The sequence below is a fragment of the Eutrigla gurnardus genome (assembly GCF_963514095.1).
Source record: "Eutrigla gurnardus genome assembly, chromosome: 8".
In the NCBI taxonomy this organism is placed as follows: domain Eukaryota; kingdom Metazoa; phylum Chordata; class Actinopteri; order Perciformes; family Triglidae; genus Eutrigla; species Eutrigla gurnardus.
The window spans coordinates 22,234,283-22,255,060 of record NC_139922.1 but is presented as its reverse complement, the minus strand read 5'-3'; the positions used below and the strand labels follow the sequence as shown (position 1 = coordinate 22,255,060).

Genomic DNA, 20,778 nt, shown 5'->3' with positions numbered 1-20,778 from the left:
GTTTGGATCATAGATGAAGCTATGACAACACAAACGTTATGCCTTTTTGCTATCGTACAATATCTGTCTTTAAACCAACTGTTAGAAATGACACGTGTGTGTGTGTGTGTGTGTGTGTGTGTGTGTGTGTGTGTGTGTGTGTGTGTGTGTGAGTCCATCGTTTGTCCATCAGCTCGAATTAAGAGTTCAGGGCAGCTGATGCCCTATCGTATGGCGCGTTCCCATTGGATTTGGGTGAAGCAGGACTTTCCCTGATTGGAGATTCACCCGTTGTGTAATAGCAGGCGGCGCTGTGTGTGTGTGTGTGTGCGTGTGCGTGTGCGTGTGTGTGTGTGTGTGTGTGTCAGTGATATCCATGCTCTCGTTTCTTCACCTATATTTGATTCCGACTACACTCTGGGAATGCAGATCTCCATCTCCTTCCCTCTAGAGCAGCTGTTTGTCTTATCTGCATCCTCAGCACCAGACCGACGCCATTCACTCATTCACTCATTCACTCATTCACTCAATCACTCATTCACTCATATATCCATCTGCTTGGTGCCTTTTTTGGCCGTCGGAGAGCCGAACACTTTGTAGATATGGAGATATGATACATATTTCATAGTGACTGCTGCAGCCCCTCTTTGATCGTCACAAACAACAATGTCTATTTAGCATCATGGCTGCTTCACAAGCATTTCAGATCCACTTTCCACACCGATCAATCCCTCCGTGTGTTTTGAAATGGATTGAATTAATCAAACAAATTGAAAGCCCGCTGTGCAAACTGGCCAGTTGTCCGTGTCAATAGGGCAGCGCCTTCAGTGGCGGTATCGACCGGTGTGTCCCGGGGGGGACAAAGGCCAACCTGGTAGAGATATTGAGTTTAGAGCAGAGGGTGCGTGTCAGTAGTATTGCTGGGTTTTGTTGTTGTTATTTTTTGCATTAGCAATGTGTTACTCTCATGGGTTTGAGAAGAGAGACGCTCTGTTTGAATAAATGTGAAACTCCCGAGTCCCCAGATCCCTCAAGTGTTTGTGAAAAGCTGCTTACGCTCTAAAAGAAATGAAGATTTGATGTGATTTTTGGGAGTGTAATTTTCTATTTTTCAATGTATAAACAAAGAAGACATCATATGTTGACTTTTTGTGTTTCAGACGTAATTTCGACTTAAAATAAATACATTTGGGCACGGCAACAGGTTAACCCTCGACCACACATCTATGCATAAAAGACCAAACAGAAGATTCTTTTTAAAGAGCTGTTTTAACCATGTTTGCTTTTACCACTTTATGTGCTTTACATAAAGAGACGCTCAATAACAGAGAAAATGTAATAAAATAATATCAATAATGACTAGAAATCTCAGGCTTGAGGCCATTGCGTTCCATTCAAATGCATTCTGTTGCTAAATGAGACCAGCAACATTTCCCGGGGGCATCGTCTCCTATTGTCCTCTTGCTTGATCTCAAACGGAGTGACCTTTTCTGACTGAACGCCGTCTTTGCATCTGTCCGATTGTAGGAAACAAGATGGGAGTGACCCCCGTATTTCTGCGACACTAGAGCCCCAGCTGTTCCAGCCTACAGCCCCGTACTCCACCTCGCCATTCCACAAGGTAGGAGGGGACCAGGGGGGCGGGGGTTGAGCCGACCCCTGACCTTATCTGATCCGACATCTGTGTGATCTTTGCCAGGCCGCATGTGATGCTCATTTTGTCTGCGCACCTGCTTCCATCTGGACGCGCTCGCTCGGCGTTCTGCCTGTGTAGTCTGTCACGACTGTATCAGACTCTCTGCTTGCAGCGGTGCTTTGAGTTTTATTCTCGTCTCCCTTTGTTTAACTTATGTAATTGGGGTGCACAGCAGCTTCGCGTCTGGGTTGATTATCCTTCGCCTGATTCAATTAATTGGAATCTATTTTAAGCGGGGAATTGTCAGCTTGATGACAACAATTCCTCAATCCGAGGCGAACCAGTCGGATGCCGTCAAAGCAAACAAAAGTACGGCCTGTCTGAGAAATTGTCATTTTAAAAATCATAAAAAAAAGCAACCTCCCCCCCCCCCCATCATGTAGGATGCGTCACCGGATTGGAAAGTCTGTAATGTTTAATCAGTCGTTTGTGTGGGGTTGTGTTTATGTCATCCTAAGCCAACAGTGTGTTTTGTTCGCCTGCAATAAAATCTGCCAAATACTTTATAGGATGCAAGAGGGTCTCATTCGATTGTTCTCCAGCTCTCTAAAACCTTTGTTTTTAGCATTTCTCAACCAGCTTAGTGGAAATCATTAGGAAAGATTTTTAGATGCAGAATATATAACGTGAAGAAATGATTTCAATAAATCTGTTAAGATTCTGGCATTCCCTATCACCTCCATCCTGCTGTCAGTATCTTCATACCCACCGTATCCTTATAATGAGCGACTGATGTGGAATGATGGGGGTATTTTTTTGGGGGGGAACAAGCAGAACAAAGCTGGAACTTGGCGGTGATTAAAAGCGGATACAATCTCCCTCACGTCGGATTGGTTTCATGAGGTCTCTCACACATTCGGATGTGGGCTTACGCTCCTCGCAATCTGACTGGATCTGAGTAGAGCAGCGGGGTGTGGGAAGGGAAAGGGATTAAGGGGAGAATTTGGAGGTTGGGCTGTTTAAAAGTCACTCCCCATCCCCGCGGCACACGCCATCTGTAGGTGCCGCAGACGCAACTAAGTTACAATTAGTCAGACATGAGGAGAGGATTTTTTTTGGAACTTCCGTTCGCCTACAGATGGCATGACGTGGAAACCAAACGCAAACCACCGAAAAGCACAGATGAAGGTATTCCAAGTAACTTCCCTCCATTTGTCTTCACATCTCATGTGATTGGACGGAAGAAAACCCTTACTTTCACTTACTTCCTCTGTCGGCAGCAGTTAAAACGCACTTATGTTTAACATTTCAGCCCCGTTTTATTTAACCATCTCTGATTTGGAATTCGGGAACCGGAACGCATAGTGATGAGAATGTGTAGAGACGGCATGGTGATGTGATGTAGTAAAATGAGAGCTTAGTGGGAAAGAGGAGCGTACCAGTTTAATCGGAGCCCTGCGAAAAACCAGGTCAATCTGCAATTAACCCCATCAGGTCTTATGGTCACTGCCTAATTCCACCTCCAATGCTTTGTACAGTAAGGCTGAATGATATGGCATCATTGTATTTTCACTAGCGTAGAATGAGCTGTTAATGTCTACGTCGATACGGAGCGGGTCCTCTTCACGGCGCTGGACGCCATTCTTTCTACAGAAGCCCAACACGGACAAACCAAACACAACTCTCGTAGTTCTCCTACAGCGCACGGGAGAAGTTTCAGTTGGTTGCAATCTGCAACCTGCAGCAAAGGACCTCCGGCCGGGATTCGAACCAGGGTCGGCTGCGTATGCGTACCTGCGTACATGGCGTGTGCTGTAACCACTCCACCACCTTGCCCGCCCCACGCTGTCATATTAGTAATGGTGCACAGTTCTGAGAGATATAAAAACACACACTTAGAATAGTCGTCCTTTTCATAGTTTGCTTCATAAGTAATTCAAAAAAAGACAAGACAATACTGTGATGCTGTAACCCTGTGCTTAAAATAACACGCTTCAAACAGCAGCTCCACAACACACACACACACACACACACACTCCTAATAACCCACCATAAACTTGTGATGACCTGTGAGATCCTAAATAACTCTAAATAAGTCGGAAGCAGAACTAAGGATCAGACGTGCATCAAAGAAAAATACATTTTTACATTTAAATTCAGGCTTTTTGGAGCCGATCAAAGTTAAAATGAGCTCTGTGAGTCATGAAAGGTAAAAACAAGAAACACTCCCACACACACACACTGGGTGTAGATTCCTTTCTAGACTTTTGTCCTCTTTACTTTCTATCCATCTCCTTACGTTAACCATCATTTTTTGTCCACAGCTGATCTCCGAATGTCAAACATTTGCACCCCTTCCATGTTTTTGGGAGCGTTGCAGCGTAGAAGTGAAGGACAGGTCCGTGAGATTAGAGGAGTTGGTCACCTATCAGTGATTCGAGATCGGGTTTAGTGATAAAGCCTAGAGGCGGTTATTTCTCCCTCCGTGCCGCTACACGATGACAAAGAAGGATCAGCAGAGGACGAGACGGCGGGCGTCAGTCAGAGGATTACCGCTCTGAACTTCAAGCAGCAGCGAGCTGCGTCTGCGTGCAAACCTGAGCGTGCTGGTGATGTTGTATGTTTAGAGCACACACACTGGGAGAGCCTGTGGATCTCGTCTTCATAGGATCCGACTCCCTGTCAGTCGTAGGTTGGCGGTCGGCAGGGATGCAGCTTTACCTCGGCTGTCATAGTGGGACGCCGGCGACCGACGGAGGCAAAGCAGCCGGGGAGTGAGTTTAATCCAAAACCAGAAGTCAGTGGAGAAGCACCCTTTTGAAGCTGCAGGAAAGATTTTTTTATTTTTTTAAAAATGGCTCAAAATCAAGAGAGCCACTTCGATGCTCCAATGGTGACGAAGGCACACTGGAAGAAACCCAGCTATGTAAGTAGCTTCACAAAGATGCTGGAAGGGAAAACATCACGACGATGTGTAGATTCTCTACGTTGAGATTGAAGGGGAATAAAACGGATTCAAGGGAGCTTTTCAAATTCTACTATCGGCTCTCTCTTCTCGTGCAAACAGACAGATTGCATTTACATTCAGTCAGACGTACCTGTGCTTTTTTGGGGATGTACGGTTAATGCAGTTGTAATAGCTCGTCTCGTTCTGATCTCTGGTTCACGTTGCTGAAGCCGGGGTTGTTTACCTTCAGGGTTCGTGGCGGCCTCTTGTTTGCACATGGCGGAGGACTTTACTCATACTCGCACCGAGGGCTAAGACGACATCGCTCTGTACACAAACTGTTTGACTATGTCAGGCTTTACCGGCCGAACCTTCTCCCGAGAACCCCCGACACCAACCGACTGTTGTAATTCACCATTTTTGTCAGCCGTTAGTCACCGTCGTCACACTTCCACTGCGACTTTTTCACATTTCAAGGCCCGATTTTAACACGCAAAAAGGATTTGTCATAGTGTGACAAACCTCATGGGAGGGGCACATGCTGCAATCAGCTAAAAAAGATGATTAAAATAATGATGAGTAAACATGAGTCTGAACTTTGGCAGCGTGGCAAGTCCCAGGAACAACGGACGGATGCTTAATCAACATTACCACGCCCGCACATGTACAACATGAGGTTATTTTAAGTCATTGACCACAATGTTCTGTTAGAGGTCGAGTTCATGAACTGTCTGCGCACCGTTCTGTCGTGAATTTCATGTAAAATTGCAGATAAACTTAAATCGATGACGGTGTTTCCGCTACAGATTCCGTTACAAGCTGGTTGAACACAGTCATGTTCTCTGTATGAACTAACATTTACACCTTTCTGGGGTCTAACTGACCCCTAACATGCTACATCAATATGTTACACACATTTCATTTGTGTGTAATCACAACTAATACTTCTTCATGTGTAGCCATAATATAACATTTAATACATGAAACATTTGGTGCCCTCTTCATGTATTGTTCAAGCCCCGTTTGTTGCAAAGGGAAAAGGGATTACCACTTGAATATTTGCCTACGTATTTAGTTTAAATTAAGCAAACAATAAAACCTGCCAGGATTAAAATGACATTCTTAATCATGTTTTTCTGTCACTGGATGGAGTTTGATGGAGAACTTCTGAACGGGTTCAAACTCTTACAGTCAGAAAAAGTCAATTAAACGTCGGCACGCCACCCAATAAACTCAAAACATCTCATGTCACTCTCCTCTCCCCAGACGGCAGATTTATTTGAAATGATTGAAAAGATGCAGGTAAGACGACGCGTTGCTCGCCGTGTTTTTGCTTTCGGAGCTGTACTCACCCAGCAACTAACCAGTGAGTGTGTCTCTTCCCTAATTCTGCAGCACGTTGGCCCTCTCCTCGCCTTCAGTATTGAGTTGAATCCAATGATTTTTCGGACATTTTTGTCCGATTTATACGTGTTTCTCGGCTGTATCTCGCTTCAAAAACCCCTAACCCTTTTTAAAAACAGAAAGAATCCTCTCCAGCAGTGTGATGCAGCACTGTTGTTTGCACAGCGCCGCATCCATCCACGTCAGCGTGATGCAATGTTATGTGTCGTCTTCCTACGGCGCCCCGATTTAGTATCGTGGCATCTCGTTCTCTGCGTCGTTCCTCTCTTTCACACCTCAGGTCAAGTGTAGGTGTGCCACTTAGCTCAGCGTCTTTTTATATCCCCGGGGTCTTTATTACTCCACTTCCCCTGTGTGCTAACAGACGTTCAGTCACTTCCAAACGCCTGCTCTTTAGCATCCTTCAATTGTCTCTCACTCTCTCTCTCTCTCTGTGTAATGTATCTCCATCTCTCCATCTGTCCCTCTCTGACTTTGCTTGGTTGCCTGCTGCATAATGTAGAACTGGGGGGGAACTGTTATTATGTAATGAGATTGATAATTCTCTCTCAGTCTTTTAGGACATTGTTTTTTTTTGTGATTGGATTTACATATTTATGTAGACTTTTATTTTCAAAATGTTTTTATTTGAATGCAGAAGCTGTGTTGTGATGACTGAGCATCCCCCCCTTTCCTTCCCTCTCTCTGGGTCTCTTATCTCACCCTCTCTCCCCTCTTGTAGGGCAACAGGATGGATGAGCAGAGATGCACTTTTCCTCCCCCGCTCAAGGTACGACGCGTTCTTCACACGATGCCGTCATTGTCTCATGACTGCCGTACGCCATATCTCGCTCTGCCAGACAGGCTGATCACCACAGTAGAACACTATATACATTCATTCATAATGCTCTCAAGCCTTGCCATCATTTTTTTTTGACATACCAGCAGCATATATGCTGTTGGAATCTTGTGACATTAACGCGGTACAGTATTTTAATCCATCGCCGTGCAACACGATGGCAGTGCTGGGATCATTGATTCCTACGTCTGATGATGATGTTCATTGCGTAACAGTTATGCAATTACTCCGAATCTCCATCCATTGGGCTTATAGACAGTCTGGTTAGTTTTATTCTTTGACGAGGAAGCTTTATTTATTTATTTTTCAGACCGAGGAGGATTACATCCCTTACCCAAGTGTCCACGAGGTAGGATGACGACTTTTTGCTTGTGTGTCACTGAGTTCCATTTCGTTCATGTCCCTGAAATGAACTTTCACATTTCAGCGTTCTGTTCCTCAACACTCGTGTTGTTTTATTTTTGTTTCGGGGACAGGTGTTGGGGAGAAGAAGTCCCTTTCCTCTCATCCTCCTGCCTCAGTTTGGGGGTTACTGGATCGAAGGGACCAACCACGAGATGAGTGACGCCGTGGAGACGGAACAGCTGCAGCCTCAGTCCCCGAACAACCGCACCAAGCTGGAATGTAACACCACGGCTACGATCTTCCGGAAACACTTCCTGGCTAAGGTTAGCCGCATCTCACACACACAACACGACTTTCTCCTGAAAACACAAATATTAAGATGGGAAAGCAAAGAACAGTCAAAACATAAGAGAGTTCAAGCACATTTCCTCCATCTTCATTCACGGAGATGTAAATTCCCTTTTCAATTAAATTAAATTTGCTCCATGGTTTGAATTTTTCCCTATTATTTCTTTCCTGTTGTGGATGCATGAGCATGGTTTTCTGAAACTATATTTTATTCACAAGTTTCAAAGCAGAAATTCAACTTATATAAAACAACATAAAACGTGTAGGTGGATATGTATTATTTTTATACTGAATTTATATTTGTTTTCTACCAATTAATACAAAGTCGACATCTAAAACTCGAGGCTATCGAATCGTTTTATTTTTTAATTTATTATATTTTTCTAAAATGATTGCCCTCAGGAACAACATTGGACAAAAACAAAACTAAAAAACTTCTCCAACATTTTAACATTTCTTTTGAGAAATAAATAATTGTTAATTAGTCAGGCATCTTACTTAGAGTGTACATTTTCATCTCGTACCTGCTTTTAATTAGATTTTTTCAGACGAGTCGTTTTGTGCATCTTCAATTTCCATATTCAAAATCATGCAATTAAACGGGAACGTGAAACAGCCACGTTTATTTAGCATTAAAAGTCAGTTCTTACTAGAAATTACTGACGTCACACTCATGGACGCCCTCATTGGACGCGTCCTTCCTCTTCAAATGAGCCTCGTTACTCTCGTCGAGTATTTCATAATCAATTTCACTTCTTGCTCATTACAGTAATGAAATGAATAAGCAACAAGTGTATCCCGGTGGAATCAACCCCTAACAGCAACCAGCCTCGCCGTTTGGCACCTCGCACGCTGTTGCTAATGAAGATGCATCGGGCTTCGCCACCTGTTCTTACACACGCGTAATATGAACTAATTTAATCCGCCTGCAGTCGAAGAAAAAGAAGGAAAAGCTCCTCCGACTGGAAAGTGTGTCTGTTCCCGACGGATACTAATGACGGTGTCTTTGTACTCTGCCCTCAGGAACACTTTAATTACTATTCAGTGGACGGCGCCCTTGGACATCTGGTGTTCTCTCTAAAGTACGATGTGATTGGTGACCAGGAACATCTCCGTCTGATGCTCAGGTAACGCCGATCAGTACGACGTCGCTTAGTTTTCATCCCTTTCTTTCACACACATAAAGGTACAGATCCCATGAAAGACATATGACGTACGTGTGAGGCTGTGGTAGAAACCTGTAATGCCTTATCTAAAAATAAATCGAATGAAAAAACACAACAATCACAAATGCATAAATGTAAAATAAAGTTTCTCAGAGCAATCTTTTGTTTTTAAGCATTTATCATATTCATATAAGTCTCCTTTTTCTTCCTTAAATGTACATTTTCATCCCACAAAATCACTCTTGATAGAAAACGCTCACTTTTATACAAAGGAAGATGAAGATTCTCAGCTTAGTTGGGTAATGTGCTATAAAATAATATCTAAAATCATGAAAAATAATGCGTTTTGAGCACCTTGATGACTGGGGAAAATCTTTAAATCTGTGTTCTGCACACCAGCAGCCTCTGTAGTAACGAATGTGTGGGCCGGGACAAAGTGATCAACAGGAAATATCTTCAGAATAATCCACTTTCTGTGTCCCTAAATGCCCAGCATCGACTGGATAAACACTTCCTCCCAGCGCGGGTGTTATCGTAAGAGTCATAAAGCTAGAGAGAGTGTCAACAGCACTGTTGTTTTCACAGCAGAGGAACAGATGGACTATTTAGGCCAGCGAGTGGGAGGGGAGGGAGGGAGGGAGGGAAGGCAAAGAGAGGCGAGGGTGGGGAAGTTTGATGATGGTCCAGACCGGATCATCATCTCTTTCCCCATCTGATAGAGAAATGTTGCGTCACTTTTTATGGCTTTGAGACGGCGCTGACTCTTTTATGACTTCATCAGGACCAAGCTGAAAACCTTCCATGATGTGATCCCCATTTCCTGTCTGACAGAGTTTCCAATGTGGTCCAAATGGCCAAGGTAAAAGGGCGCCATTGTTTTTATGATGCAGAGATCTGCTGTGATAGCACCGAACCACATTCTAACGTTTTTTTTTTCCCTGTCTCTCTTTTTTTAAATCCCAAGCTCGTCTGTGAAGAGGTCAACGTGGACCGCTTTTTCCCCGTCCTTTATCCAAAAGTAAGATCTGCTTTGGTTTATATGGTTGCAGCTGCTGTATACATGCTTCACCACACATGTGATGATTTAAAGTAACACTGAAAACAAGAAAACAGGTGAATTTAATCATAAAAATATGATTATTTTGGAACGTAGCCTCTTGATTTGTCTGACTCCTATCGCTGGAGCTTCATATAAACATATAACGGATTGTAATTTGTGTCCTCAAACACTTACATTGTTAGCAGGAAATCCCTTTAACAGCTGGTGTAAATAAGGAATGATGAGCACACAATCTGTTTACCTCCATATGGGCACCTGACTTGCTTTAAAATCGAAAAAATAAAAGTTGTTTGTATTTTTTTACAGGCTTCAAGACTTATCGTCACCTTCGATGAACATGTGATAAGCAACAATTTCAAGTTTGGTGTCATTTATCAAAGGTTTGGACAGGTGAGCTGTCAACTTGTTTAATCACAAACGGCTCTTCAGATGAGCGTGCGTCCTTTATAAGAATAATAAGAATGTACCGTACGTTGTTATTTCATATTTCTTCATGGAAGCTGGTTATACGTAGTCCTCCTCAGGCTTCATTGTCTGTCTTTAACAAACCTCATTTCTCCGAGGCAATCACAGCCCTCTTGTCAGTGTGTGTGTGGTGGGGGGGGGGGAGCAGTGGAGCTGCTGAATGCTATGCTGAGGGCCCTTGTACCTTTGAATGGAGACCTCAGAGTGTTGAGATCTGCCCTGGTGATTCCTTAAAGGCGGCGGTAGTTGAATGCATTGTAAATGAGCCAGCGGTCGCCACAAAAGCATGGAGAGCCCCCCCCCCCCCCCCCCCCCCCCCCCCTGAAGTGGGGGAATATTGCATGAGGGAAACAAAAGAAAAAAGACTGGAAGCTTCTTCTCGGGCTCGTTCACATCAGGCTCCACTCGATGGATCGACGTCTATCCATCACAGCTGATCAATATGGCTTCGAGCTTTCCGAGAGTCTTTTTAAAACCTCTGTTGATCTGTAATGTAAATGCAGCGTTTGATGAAGTGCCAGCGGATACACTTCACCTCCCTGCATCCAGTTATTGACCCCCAAATGATGCTGTTAAAAAGACACCTCGCATAATATGCTCATCATTCACCGCCTGCTGGCCGTCTCGTATGCAAATCTCCCTCCTTGTTATCAGTGTTCATTATGCTTCCGAGACTTTGTGTACTTTATAATTTAGTTACAAGTACACAGTCTACCGTACAAATCAGCCCCAGAACTGCTGCTGCTGAAATCATTTTGTTCTCCACGCCTTGAAGTTTATGATTTTTTTTATTGGTTACAGACTTCAGAGGAAGAGCTGTTTGGCAACAGTGAAGAGAGTCCTGCCTTTGTAGAATTTCTGCAGTTTCTGGGAGAGAAAATTGAGCTGCACAACTTTAAAGGGTGAGGATGACATAATATATACATATATATCAATATATACACACACACACTCTCTGTTATACATATCAGGCGTGCTGCAGAATATCTTGGTTAAACGTGGTTCTTGCAGGTTCCGTGGCGGGTTAGACGTAACTCACGGGCAGACCGGCACCGAGTCCGTCTACTGCAACTACCGCAGCAAAGAGGTCATGTTCCACGTGTCCACGAAGCTGCCTTACACCGACGGGGACACCCAGCAGGTACTGTAACCCAATACCAGCCCAACACACGCTTCATGTTTCACTGCAAGCCGTCCGACAGGTTCCCTCTGGTTACTCTAATACCAGATTTTGCATGCACACCTGCAGCGTATTTGCAGAAACCGGCAGTACTGGAACTGGTAGTAAACATGATTCACTTTAAATATGCGCTTTAGTGTCTGCACATGCTTGTTCAGTTCTGTCATCAGGGGGAACAGCGCCCCCTGGTGGCGTTTCACAAATTCATACATAGAGTTGTGAGGCAGGGAATGACGAGGAGCTCTTCTTTGTAGGTATGCATGATGTCTTTATACAGCACAAATCAGAGCTTAATTATAAATGAAGAAAAGCAATTGTTTTTTATTAAACACAAATACTGTAAACTTACTTAGCTGTGCTTTCATTGGTGTAAAAAACAACATATTTGAATTAAAATAAGCTGTATCAACAATTAAAAGAACGCCAACAAAAAGGGTCTCTTATTCTCATCCAAATGAAATTCCAACGAGCATTAAATGTGTCCTCGTCATTTAAATGTTTTTTTTAAAAATGACATTCATTCATATCCAACGTTTGTCATCGGACTCCTCTCTCATTCTGCAATAACTGCCTTCCGTTCTTGCATTAATTACCTTGAAATGAAGCCGTCGCGTTGGCTGCTGTGTTGCAGTTGCAGAGAAAGAGGCACATAGGGAACGACATCGTGGCCATCTTATTCCAAGAGGAAAACACTCCCTTCGTGCCCGACATGATCGCCTCCAACTTTCTCCACGCGTACGTCGTCGTCCAAGTGGTCAACCCCTGCTCTGACAATGTTCTCTACAAGGTGACTCGATTCCCTATTTCACTACGGGTCGATAAACACTTGACTAAACATACTTCTCTTCATCCTAAGGTGTCCGTCACCGCACGGGACGATGTACCTTTCTTCGGCCCGGCCCTCCCCAACCCTGCTGTCTTTAAAAAAGTACGAAAAAGAAGCTGAACTGCTGCTGAACTGCTGCCGTCCGTTACACTAGCTCACATAACACCATATCTCGTCTCTTTGCTGCTCTCTCTCCAGAGCCCTGAATTCCATGAATTCCTTTTTACTAAGCTCATCAACGCAGAGTACGCCTGCTACAAAGCTGAGAAATTTGCCAAATTAGAGGTGAGTTGTTGCAAAGGTTTGAAAACGTCTCTGGTATTTTGAAAACATTGAATTCCCTCTATGTCTACGTGTGTGTGTGTGTGTGTGTGTAAGGAGCGAACGAGGTCGGCCTTGCTAGAGACCCTGTATGAGGAGCTCCATGTGAACAGCCAGGCCATGATGGGCGTCGGAGGAGATGACGACAAACTGGAGAACGGGAGTGCAGGAGGAGGGGGCTTCTTTGAGTCCTTCAAGGTAACGGGAGAGGCAGCAGCGGAGGCCGGCGGCTCCACACCGAACAGCTTCACTTTCTGCAACTCTCTGCTTCAAACAAAAGCAACTTTTTAATTATTTTAATTTCTAGCACTGACATAGGAGTACTGTTAATTATTAATTCATGGCACTTTTAACATATTTCCATTAACGGAGCAGTTTGATATTTCTGGGATAATGTTTAATGCTAAAGGGTTATGATTGGTACCATGTGAAGCAGTTAGCTTAGCTTAGCATAAAGACTGGAAGCAGTTGGAAGCAGCTAGCCTACATCAGCTGGACTATTTCTTTCATAGAGAAGAACCCACATTCATCCCTGTATATTCTTAAATGCTCAATGTTCATTTTCTCATAATGACTCCGTTTAGGCATGCTTCGATGGCATTGCGTTGCTAGGCAACAACTTGGGTTCATGCTAAATTATTGTCAGTCTTTATTCTAAACCAAGAGAACATATAGTGCACACATCTGCCATTATAAGACTATAGGATTATTGCTCAGGAACTGTATGAAAAAATGGACATCTACAGTTTTTTGATAAGCTGTTCTCTGGATGTCAAAAGGATTGTTCTTATCTATATGCAAGCTATGGGCTGTAAGGGTTCATCAAACTCCCTCAATCTCTCTTAATCTGAAGAGAAGCTCTGCCGCTCTGTCCTGCTGGAACACACCACTTCCTCATGCCTCCTCGCTGTTTCGTGCTGGTGTGCTCTCTGCATGCTCCCGTTTTCAGTCACTCGTCCCTAATTCATACGACGCTGTCATCTTTGTATGTCACGCTACCAAATGGTTATATTTCCTTCACCATCAGATGCCTTCTTTTTTGTGCCTCTTCACTCTGTTCTATGCCTGCGAAGAGGTGCGCCGGGGCTTTAAACCTCCTCCTGGCTGTGTGGTCAGACCTCTGTGAGGCCACGCGGTCCTTCCACTCCCCCCCTCTCTCTCTTCTCTTACCACCTATCTAACAGAATGACTCATCTGAAACCCCCCCTCCGGGCATTTAAGCTTAGCACTGTTCTCTGTCGCTTCCTTGTCTGTCAGGATTAGCATCGGGCCAGCGCTCTCTGCCTGTAGTGGTCATCGTTCAGGGACGGCCCCGAGGCCCCTCTCGGGCCTGTGACAGCGATGCCGAGGGGGGTCACGGGGGTCAGCCCCATCTGAATGTATCTCCTCCTCCTCGTCTCTCTCTAGCGGGTGATGCGCAGCAGGAGCCAGTCTATGGATGCCGTGGGTCATACTCTAAAGAAGCACACATTCTCCACTAGCATCAGCAGCAGCTTTAACCACGACCCCGCAGAGAGCCCCAAATTCCCAGGGATAGTAAGTACAGCCCCACTCCTCCCGGTCTTGAGCGAGGCGAGTCTCGCTCCCTCTGCCTCCCCCCCCTCCTCAGCAGTTCTGCTAGAGTTCGTGCCCCCCTCCTCCCTCACTTGCCTGCTGCACTAACTTCTCACAGAGAAGGGCTTCGAGTGGAGCGGTTGGTGCCTCAAACTCGGCCCTCACACTGCAATGGTTGCACATTGTCTGCCACCACCAGATGGAGTGACTGGACACTCTTTGACTTTGAATGCTTCCAGGACACGAGGTGATTTTCTCCCAGGGGTTAAAGCTGCTTCTCATACTTACTGTTTAAATCCCCCATGCATCTGCACTGTTGATCACTAGAATTCTGGTGTGTGTGTGTGTGTGTGTGTGTGTGTGTTGTGCATGTGGACCGTGATTTTTTGAACAAATGATTATTTCTGTCATCAGGTGAAAACCTTGTATCTCCAAATTGGCAACTTTTTTTGCATTTTTTTGTGCATTTTGTTGTTGTTGATGTAATCGATTCGGTAAACACTGCAAAAAGTGTTAATAATTTTAACACTGAACTGAACAGATTTTCAGCTGAACTTAAATAGTAATTACAAGGTCTTCACTGATCACTGAGTATGCGTGCCGTTGCTTGTCTGATATTCTGTATTTTCGAGGATCACATTTAAGATCGGCCTTCAAAAATAACTCACCATTATTATTAACCAACATGCTATATTAATGAGTAAAACGTGCCTCTGGCCCATAACCTCGACTTGCTGTGAAACCTAGTAAATAACATGCTGTTTGTCCTCCTCTGCTGTTTTTTTTTATCTCCTCTTCATCCTCTTCCTCGCAGGGATATGGCTCACACACTTGACTCATCGCTTCTCTCTGCCATTCAGCTGCCTGTGTTGCCCCCGTGGAGTCCGAATGTCCCTCTTTTTAATTCTCCAGTTAACATGTGCTTTGTATTTTGTTGACTGACTTCATGGATTCTCATATATATTTGTATAAATCTCATGTTTTCTCCCTTTTACCCTCTCTCTCTCTCTCTCTCTCTCTCTCTCTCTCTGTCTCTCTCTCTCTCTCTCTCTCTGTCTGTCTGTCTCGCTCTCCTCTGTCTTTGTGGCTCAGTCATTGCTTGTCCCAGGCAAAAGTCCCAGTAAATATGGACGTCGAGGCAGTGCCATAGGGATAGGAACAGTAGAAGAGGTTCATGTCTAATTCTAACTCTCTAACTCGTTTCTCCTCTTTGCTTCGTCTGCATGACTCCACTGCATCAAACATCTATGCATGTCTCTGTATTTAGTGCATTAGTGTGTGTTACAGACAGGATGCATTATATAAAGAGCTTTATGTCAATCTGTGATAAAAAAAAAAAACACAAGAGCAGATAAAGATGTTCTCTGCATTCTCTCAGGAATCGATTGATCTGTCAGTTGGGATTTTACATAGCCCTGTCATATATAGTAGCTGTAGCACATAGACAGTAAAAGTCACCCTACTGACTTATATCGTACATTTTCTTTCTCTTCTCACTGTCCTATCTGCTTCACTGCAATACATGCTCACCTTCTGTAGTCTTTTACGGCGATCCTGCGTTTTAATTCCAGTATGCTTAATTCTCTTTTCGTTTAAAAATGATGAATATTAATTATCTAATGACCCCCTTACAGAAAAATGATTAAAAAAAAAAAGAATCCTCTGGCTCTTTGAAGCCACATTGAGTTAAAAAAAAAAGGCTTTTCAAGTTCTTATTTTGAGAGCTTTAAAAAAAGGGAGATTGGATGAACAAAGCAGTCGCTGAGAAAGCACATTTAGTTGTAGGCCCCGGAGCCTTTAAAGCCATCTTTCATCTCCCGCCTTAGCGGTGCCCCGCGCTAGCTGAAAGACTGGCACCGGGGCTTGACATTAAGCCGCTAAGTGCATATTCTACCAATTTAATTTTTTCATCATAGTGACAACTGGAAGGGAGCAATGTTACCCACAACCCACCCACATTGAATACAATAACAGTTCAATTGTAATAGTTATGTCAAAATAACCATTAACTCCCCTCAGTATTAGATACATAAATAAAAAGTTGAGTTAAAGCTAAAATAATTGAAGGTATTATTTTGACACTGGCTGTCTTCCCTTTCTCCCTGGCAGTCTTTGATAATTCCAGGGAAAAGCCCGACCAGGAAAAAGTCTGGTCCTTTCAGCTCCAGGCGAAGCAGTGCCATCGGCATCGAAAACATTCAAGAAGTCCATGAGAAGTGGTGAGAAAAGATTTTTATGTGAACCCAAACAACAGGCCACTGTTTCTCAAGCTTCAAAGGTTCATAATGCATGCACATAAATAGATTTTCTCTATTTGCTTTTTCTGATTTTCTCTGTCTCACCTAGCAGCAGAGAGAGCTCCCCAAATACCCAGAAGACCCCTGACAGCGGTCACGTCTCTCAAGACCCCAAATCGGACAACTCGTCCAATCAGAGCTCCCCTGAGGTGCTCACAACCGCCAAGAACAGGTGTGTATAACACGTTACCGCCGCTATCTGGTGGATATTAAATATGGACGACAAGTCGTGTTTGTGTGACCGCTGGGCTGACCCCTCGGCTGTGGCAGCATGTTGAATGACTGTGTCCTGTACATAAGATGAAATCAGGTGTGGCTGTGCTGGAGAGTGATAACCCAGGGTGTAGTTCTTATCTCGGTGGCAGGGCCCCGTCCATCCCCGAGGGTCATGACCTCTCCCGCTCCTCCTCCAACGCTAGCAGCTTCGCCAGTGTGGTGGAGGAGAACGAGACAGAGGCCACGGAGGACTATGACACGGGCATGGTGAGCGCTGCATTCGGCCCGAAACGAGACAAAATGCACAGTTACGGGGTTAAAGTCTTAATACCTGACGTCGTTCCTCCAGGAGAGTCTGTCGTCTGCCGGGACGCCACACAAGCGCGACTCCTTCATCTACAGCACCTGGCAGGAGGACAGCGTCAGCAGCTCGCCAGGTGAGGGAGGCGGGATGCTCGGAGGAGCAGCTCCGGCATATTGAACAATTGAAAAACACTTAGAAGCATGTAAGACTCTCAAGAGGTTTGGGAATTGAAAATGAAGGCTACTTATTTGCCAATTTGTATTAATTAATTTATGAACGGACATAAATAACTCACGACGAGGGGGAGGAAACACATAATGAACTTATGCATAACTTATGCACGCGGTGACTCGTGATGATTTAATGCATGAATGAATACATTATGAAATCCCCGTTGCTCATCATTAGGAAACGATTAAGCCACAAATATATACAAATATTTGAATTGAGTTTTGACAGATGTGTGAAATACGTACAAATAGCTTGATACGTGAAAATCAACTGAACATCCATACCATCCCATTTTAGATGTAGGGGATTAGTTAAGATAGCGGATCATCAATAAATTAAGGTCATCCATACTCCTCATTATTGAATGATATGATAGAAAATCCCTGCTATACCAACATGATTAAATGATGAACTCATTCTAGATGCATCATGAAGCCTGAATAGGTTATATGGCTTCAATTTGTTTATTTCCAGACTGCACACACAGCAAATCCAGCACATCATGCTTCGTTCGCCTCAGCAAACATGTTTTCATCAGGGTTTCTGTTTTCCTTATAGCAGTCCTGAGATCAGTCATGTGACATTAGATCAGCCTAAATGCAAAGTAAACAACACAGCATGATCATCATCTTTTTTACAGAATGATAAAGACAAATATGGACAAAGGGTTGAATAGGATTTTTTTTTCCGATAGAAATCAACGGATGATGTAGCCCTTTTTTTTTAGCCTTATTATTTATGGATAACTCATTTCAAAGCCGATCTGCGGTGGATGTGTTTGACTGGTTTCAGGTCCCGGGAAGCCTGAACGCGGGAAGGGGACGGACGTGCGTATCAAACTGGAACGACCACACGATCATCAGTCGTCCTCGGTGAGTCGGCCTCACCGCTCCACTGCCCGTTCACCTTTGCCGCTCTGCATGTTTGGTTGTTTTGTTCATTCCCGTGTGCTGCTGCTGACGTTTCGTGTTTTTTGTTCTTTGTTTTGTTTTTTATCGCCGTTTGTGCATCTTTGTGTACAGAACTGTTAACTCCACCTCTCTGGTTGTATCCTGGATCTCCATCTTCAGGTTAGACTTTCCTCAGCAGCCTCTCGTAGAGCTGGATTTAAACTATGGACCAGATATACTGTATTTACATTGGCAGCAAACCGAATGATGCTCGTGGACTGTATGTGTACAGAAAAGGATGTATTATTGGTAACAATGTCGCAATGCTTTTCAAGATAACTGAGGAATAAATAAACCAAGACAATCAGATGTTTTGTTAGAAATATTAATGACGTTTTTGAGTTTTGACCAGACGTCTCTTTTTATGCCCCAAAGCATTCCCATAAATCACAAGCCCTCTGGGAGGTGAGACAAGTGCAGGCGTTGGTCATGACCGATGATAAGAAGGATGAAGATGAGGGAGACGAGAGAGAACCCGGCCGGTCCGCTGCTCAGTGAGGGGGCCCCGAGTGCAGCGTGTCCAGGAACCTGGAGGGGATGACGCACAAAGAGGGGGGCGGGCTTTTTGCACAGTGTCGTTTCCTTCCATTCTTCTCTCTGCCTGTTCACACATCTGTTGCCTCTCTATCTGTTTTTTTTTGTTTTGTTTTTGTCTTTACCACACCTTTGTTTCAAACGTGCACAATTTTATCTACAAATGGAATCGTTTTATTTGTAAAAAAAGATAGAAAAGGATAGAACTTTGGTTTAGTTTGTCTTCTTGAAGCCCAGGTGTGCTGGATATACAGGGTAAAGACAGTGCCAATGACCTCTTGGTAGAGAAGGATGTTTGTGGTGAAGATTATTGCCTGGATGGTTTTTTTTACCAAATCAACAAAGGTTTCGGCTCAATTAAGATCTCTTATGTAAACCTAATACCAAATATTCAGCATCAGAGATGGGTACGTTCTAACAAAACATAGAATGTGATCTAGAATTGTCCTGTTGGATGCTGTTAAATGTGATTATTTAGAATTTTTGGGTCAAATCCGCGTAGCTGCAGAAAAACAACCTTCACGAACCCAAATCTCCACGAGATCGGAATCCAAACTCACAGCCAAGAGAGCGATTTATCGTAGATAACATGAAATGGCCTTAAAAGTTAAATTTCTTTCGTCCCTCCGATTTATTTCACGTCACTCGTTTGACTTGCCTGCACTGCAGCCGATGATGGGATTGCAGTATTAGACTCATTGTAAAATCAACATATTCAGAATGCTTTTTAAGCGATCTAGTTTTCTTAACAAACAATGGTGTTGCAATGCAGTTATACTTCAGCGCCGTCTGTATAGTCTGTGTCTGGATGCATCCATCAGTGGCCGAAATAACTGCTTCTTCCGTCTTGTCCGTTGCTGAGGGGGTCTCTGTTATGAGTTTTTTTCCTCCTCTCTAATTTTTATTTATTGATTTGGTTCCTGTTGAAGTGGCATTTATAGTGTACATCTGTTATACTGTACCTCTCTGGTGACTACATTCATCATCCTGCCATCAGCCTGTGTGTTGCTTTGGAGTAAATTATAATGTTGTCATCTGTAAAGCTCTGTCTTTTCCAAGGGGTCGGATCTCTTTCAGTGGAGTACATTTGCAATGCAATTATAATAAAACAGTGAGTATTTATTTGCTTCTGAAGTGAGAAAACAACTCTAAAAACAACTACTGATTTTGTAAATAGATATTTAGTTGGAGTATATAGTGTTTCATGCATATGCCGTTGATTTAAAAATGGGACTGAACCAACACCTTCAAATTACTGCCAAGTTATCGATTCTCTGTTGAGATATTATTTTGAGAAGAGAGTTTTTGTAGAAGAGAAATATTTTAAAAAGCTATTCAGACTGTTCTGTAAAAGGGAAATCTCACAGTACATCCTGCTGATCATTTCAGTTGCCTTATCATCACAAACGGACGGTGGAAGTTATAGATGGTGATAGTTAAAAGCGAGCAGGATTTACGATGAAATGAATGTTTTGTTGTTGTTATTGTTTTTATTGTAAATAAATGCCCTGAGAACTTTACATTCTATTGCGTGCACACTCTTTTTGTCCTTCATCATGTCACCCAATGGAAACATGGTAGTCTGTGTTTTTATCTTTTTTCTTTTGCACACAAATACATAGATTCTGAATGCCACATTGTTTAAAAAATCCCTGCTGTGAAATGCCTACGAACTGTAGATGTTCCACTTCCCACCATCTTAATGAAAGCTAAAAGAGAAAGCCCCATGAATAAATGATTTGATGTGGCTGCCCACAAGTATGTCAAACTAGAGCAATCTAAAAGCGGAGGCTTCCCTTCTTATACAACTGTGCCACATAGAAGAAAGAAATACATTCAGTTTTAATAAGCCGAAAGGAAACTGAATTATGAAGTGAAATGGACTTTCTAAATGTATCTCACAAAACAATGAGGGGACGATTGTCATATAGCTATTCACAGTTAGGTTATGAAATAATTTTAGAATGTGAAAATACAAACGGCAGTGTAAACGCTGTCTTTTCAACTCTGTCCTGAATACTCTTTGTTTTTATGCAAATAAGTTCCTGCATATGTGCAGAAACATACGTACGTTAAGTAAAAAAGGCTAGTCTGCAAATTGAAGGTCAGTTTTTGTGCAAACAACATGACAGTGGTGGCTGCTGCTCTGTGAGGGCGTGTGCTGTCTGACCCCTGGG

The 20,778-nt window shown here is 43.5% G+C and overlaps 1 protein-coding gene across 1 annotated transcript in view; it reads left to right on the top strand.

The window, feature by feature from the left end:
* Positions 1 to 20,121, top strand: part of LOC311017499 (rap1 GTPase-activating protein 1-like) — a 39,301-nt gene extending 19,180 nt beyond the window's left edge. The window contains 24 exon segments of the mRNA XM_084015881.1: positions 1,507 to 1,600; positions 5,829 to 5,864; positions 6,688 to 6,735; positions 7,115 to 7,153; positions 7,281 to 7,472; positions 8,521 to 8,624; positions 9,445 to 9,500; positions 9,503 to 9,522; positions 9,628 to 9,681; positions 10,030 to 10,113; positions 10,990 to 11,090; positions 11,200 to 11,329; positions 12,000 to 12,155; positions 12,225 to 12,296; positions 12,393 to 12,479; positions 12,573 to 12,713; positions 13,923 to 14,051; positions 15,162 to 15,239; positions 16,179 to 16,288; positions 16,416 to 16,538; positions 16,732 to 16,849; positions 16,932 to 17,019; positions 17,910 to 17,989; positions 18,443 to 20,121. Of these exon segments, the coding sequence (XP_083872007.1) occupies positions 1,507 to 1,600; positions 5,829 to 5,864; positions 6,688 to 6,735; positions 7,115 to 7,153; positions 7,281 to 7,472; positions 8,521 to 8,624; positions 9,445 to 9,500; positions 9,503 to 9,522; positions 9,628 to 9,681; positions 10,030 to 10,113; positions 10,990 to 11,090; positions 11,200 to 11,329; positions 12,000 to 12,155; positions 12,225 to 12,296; positions 12,393 to 12,479; positions 12,573 to 12,713; positions 13,923 to 14,051; positions 15,162 to 15,239; positions 16,179 to 16,288; positions 16,416 to 16,538; positions 16,732 to 16,849; positions 16,932 to 17,019; positions 17,910 to 17,989; positions 18,443 to 18,565 (2,263 nt within the window). The 3' untranslated portion in view covers positions 18,566 to 20,121.
* The last annotated feature ends 657 nt before the right edge of the window (positions 20,122 to 20,778 follow it).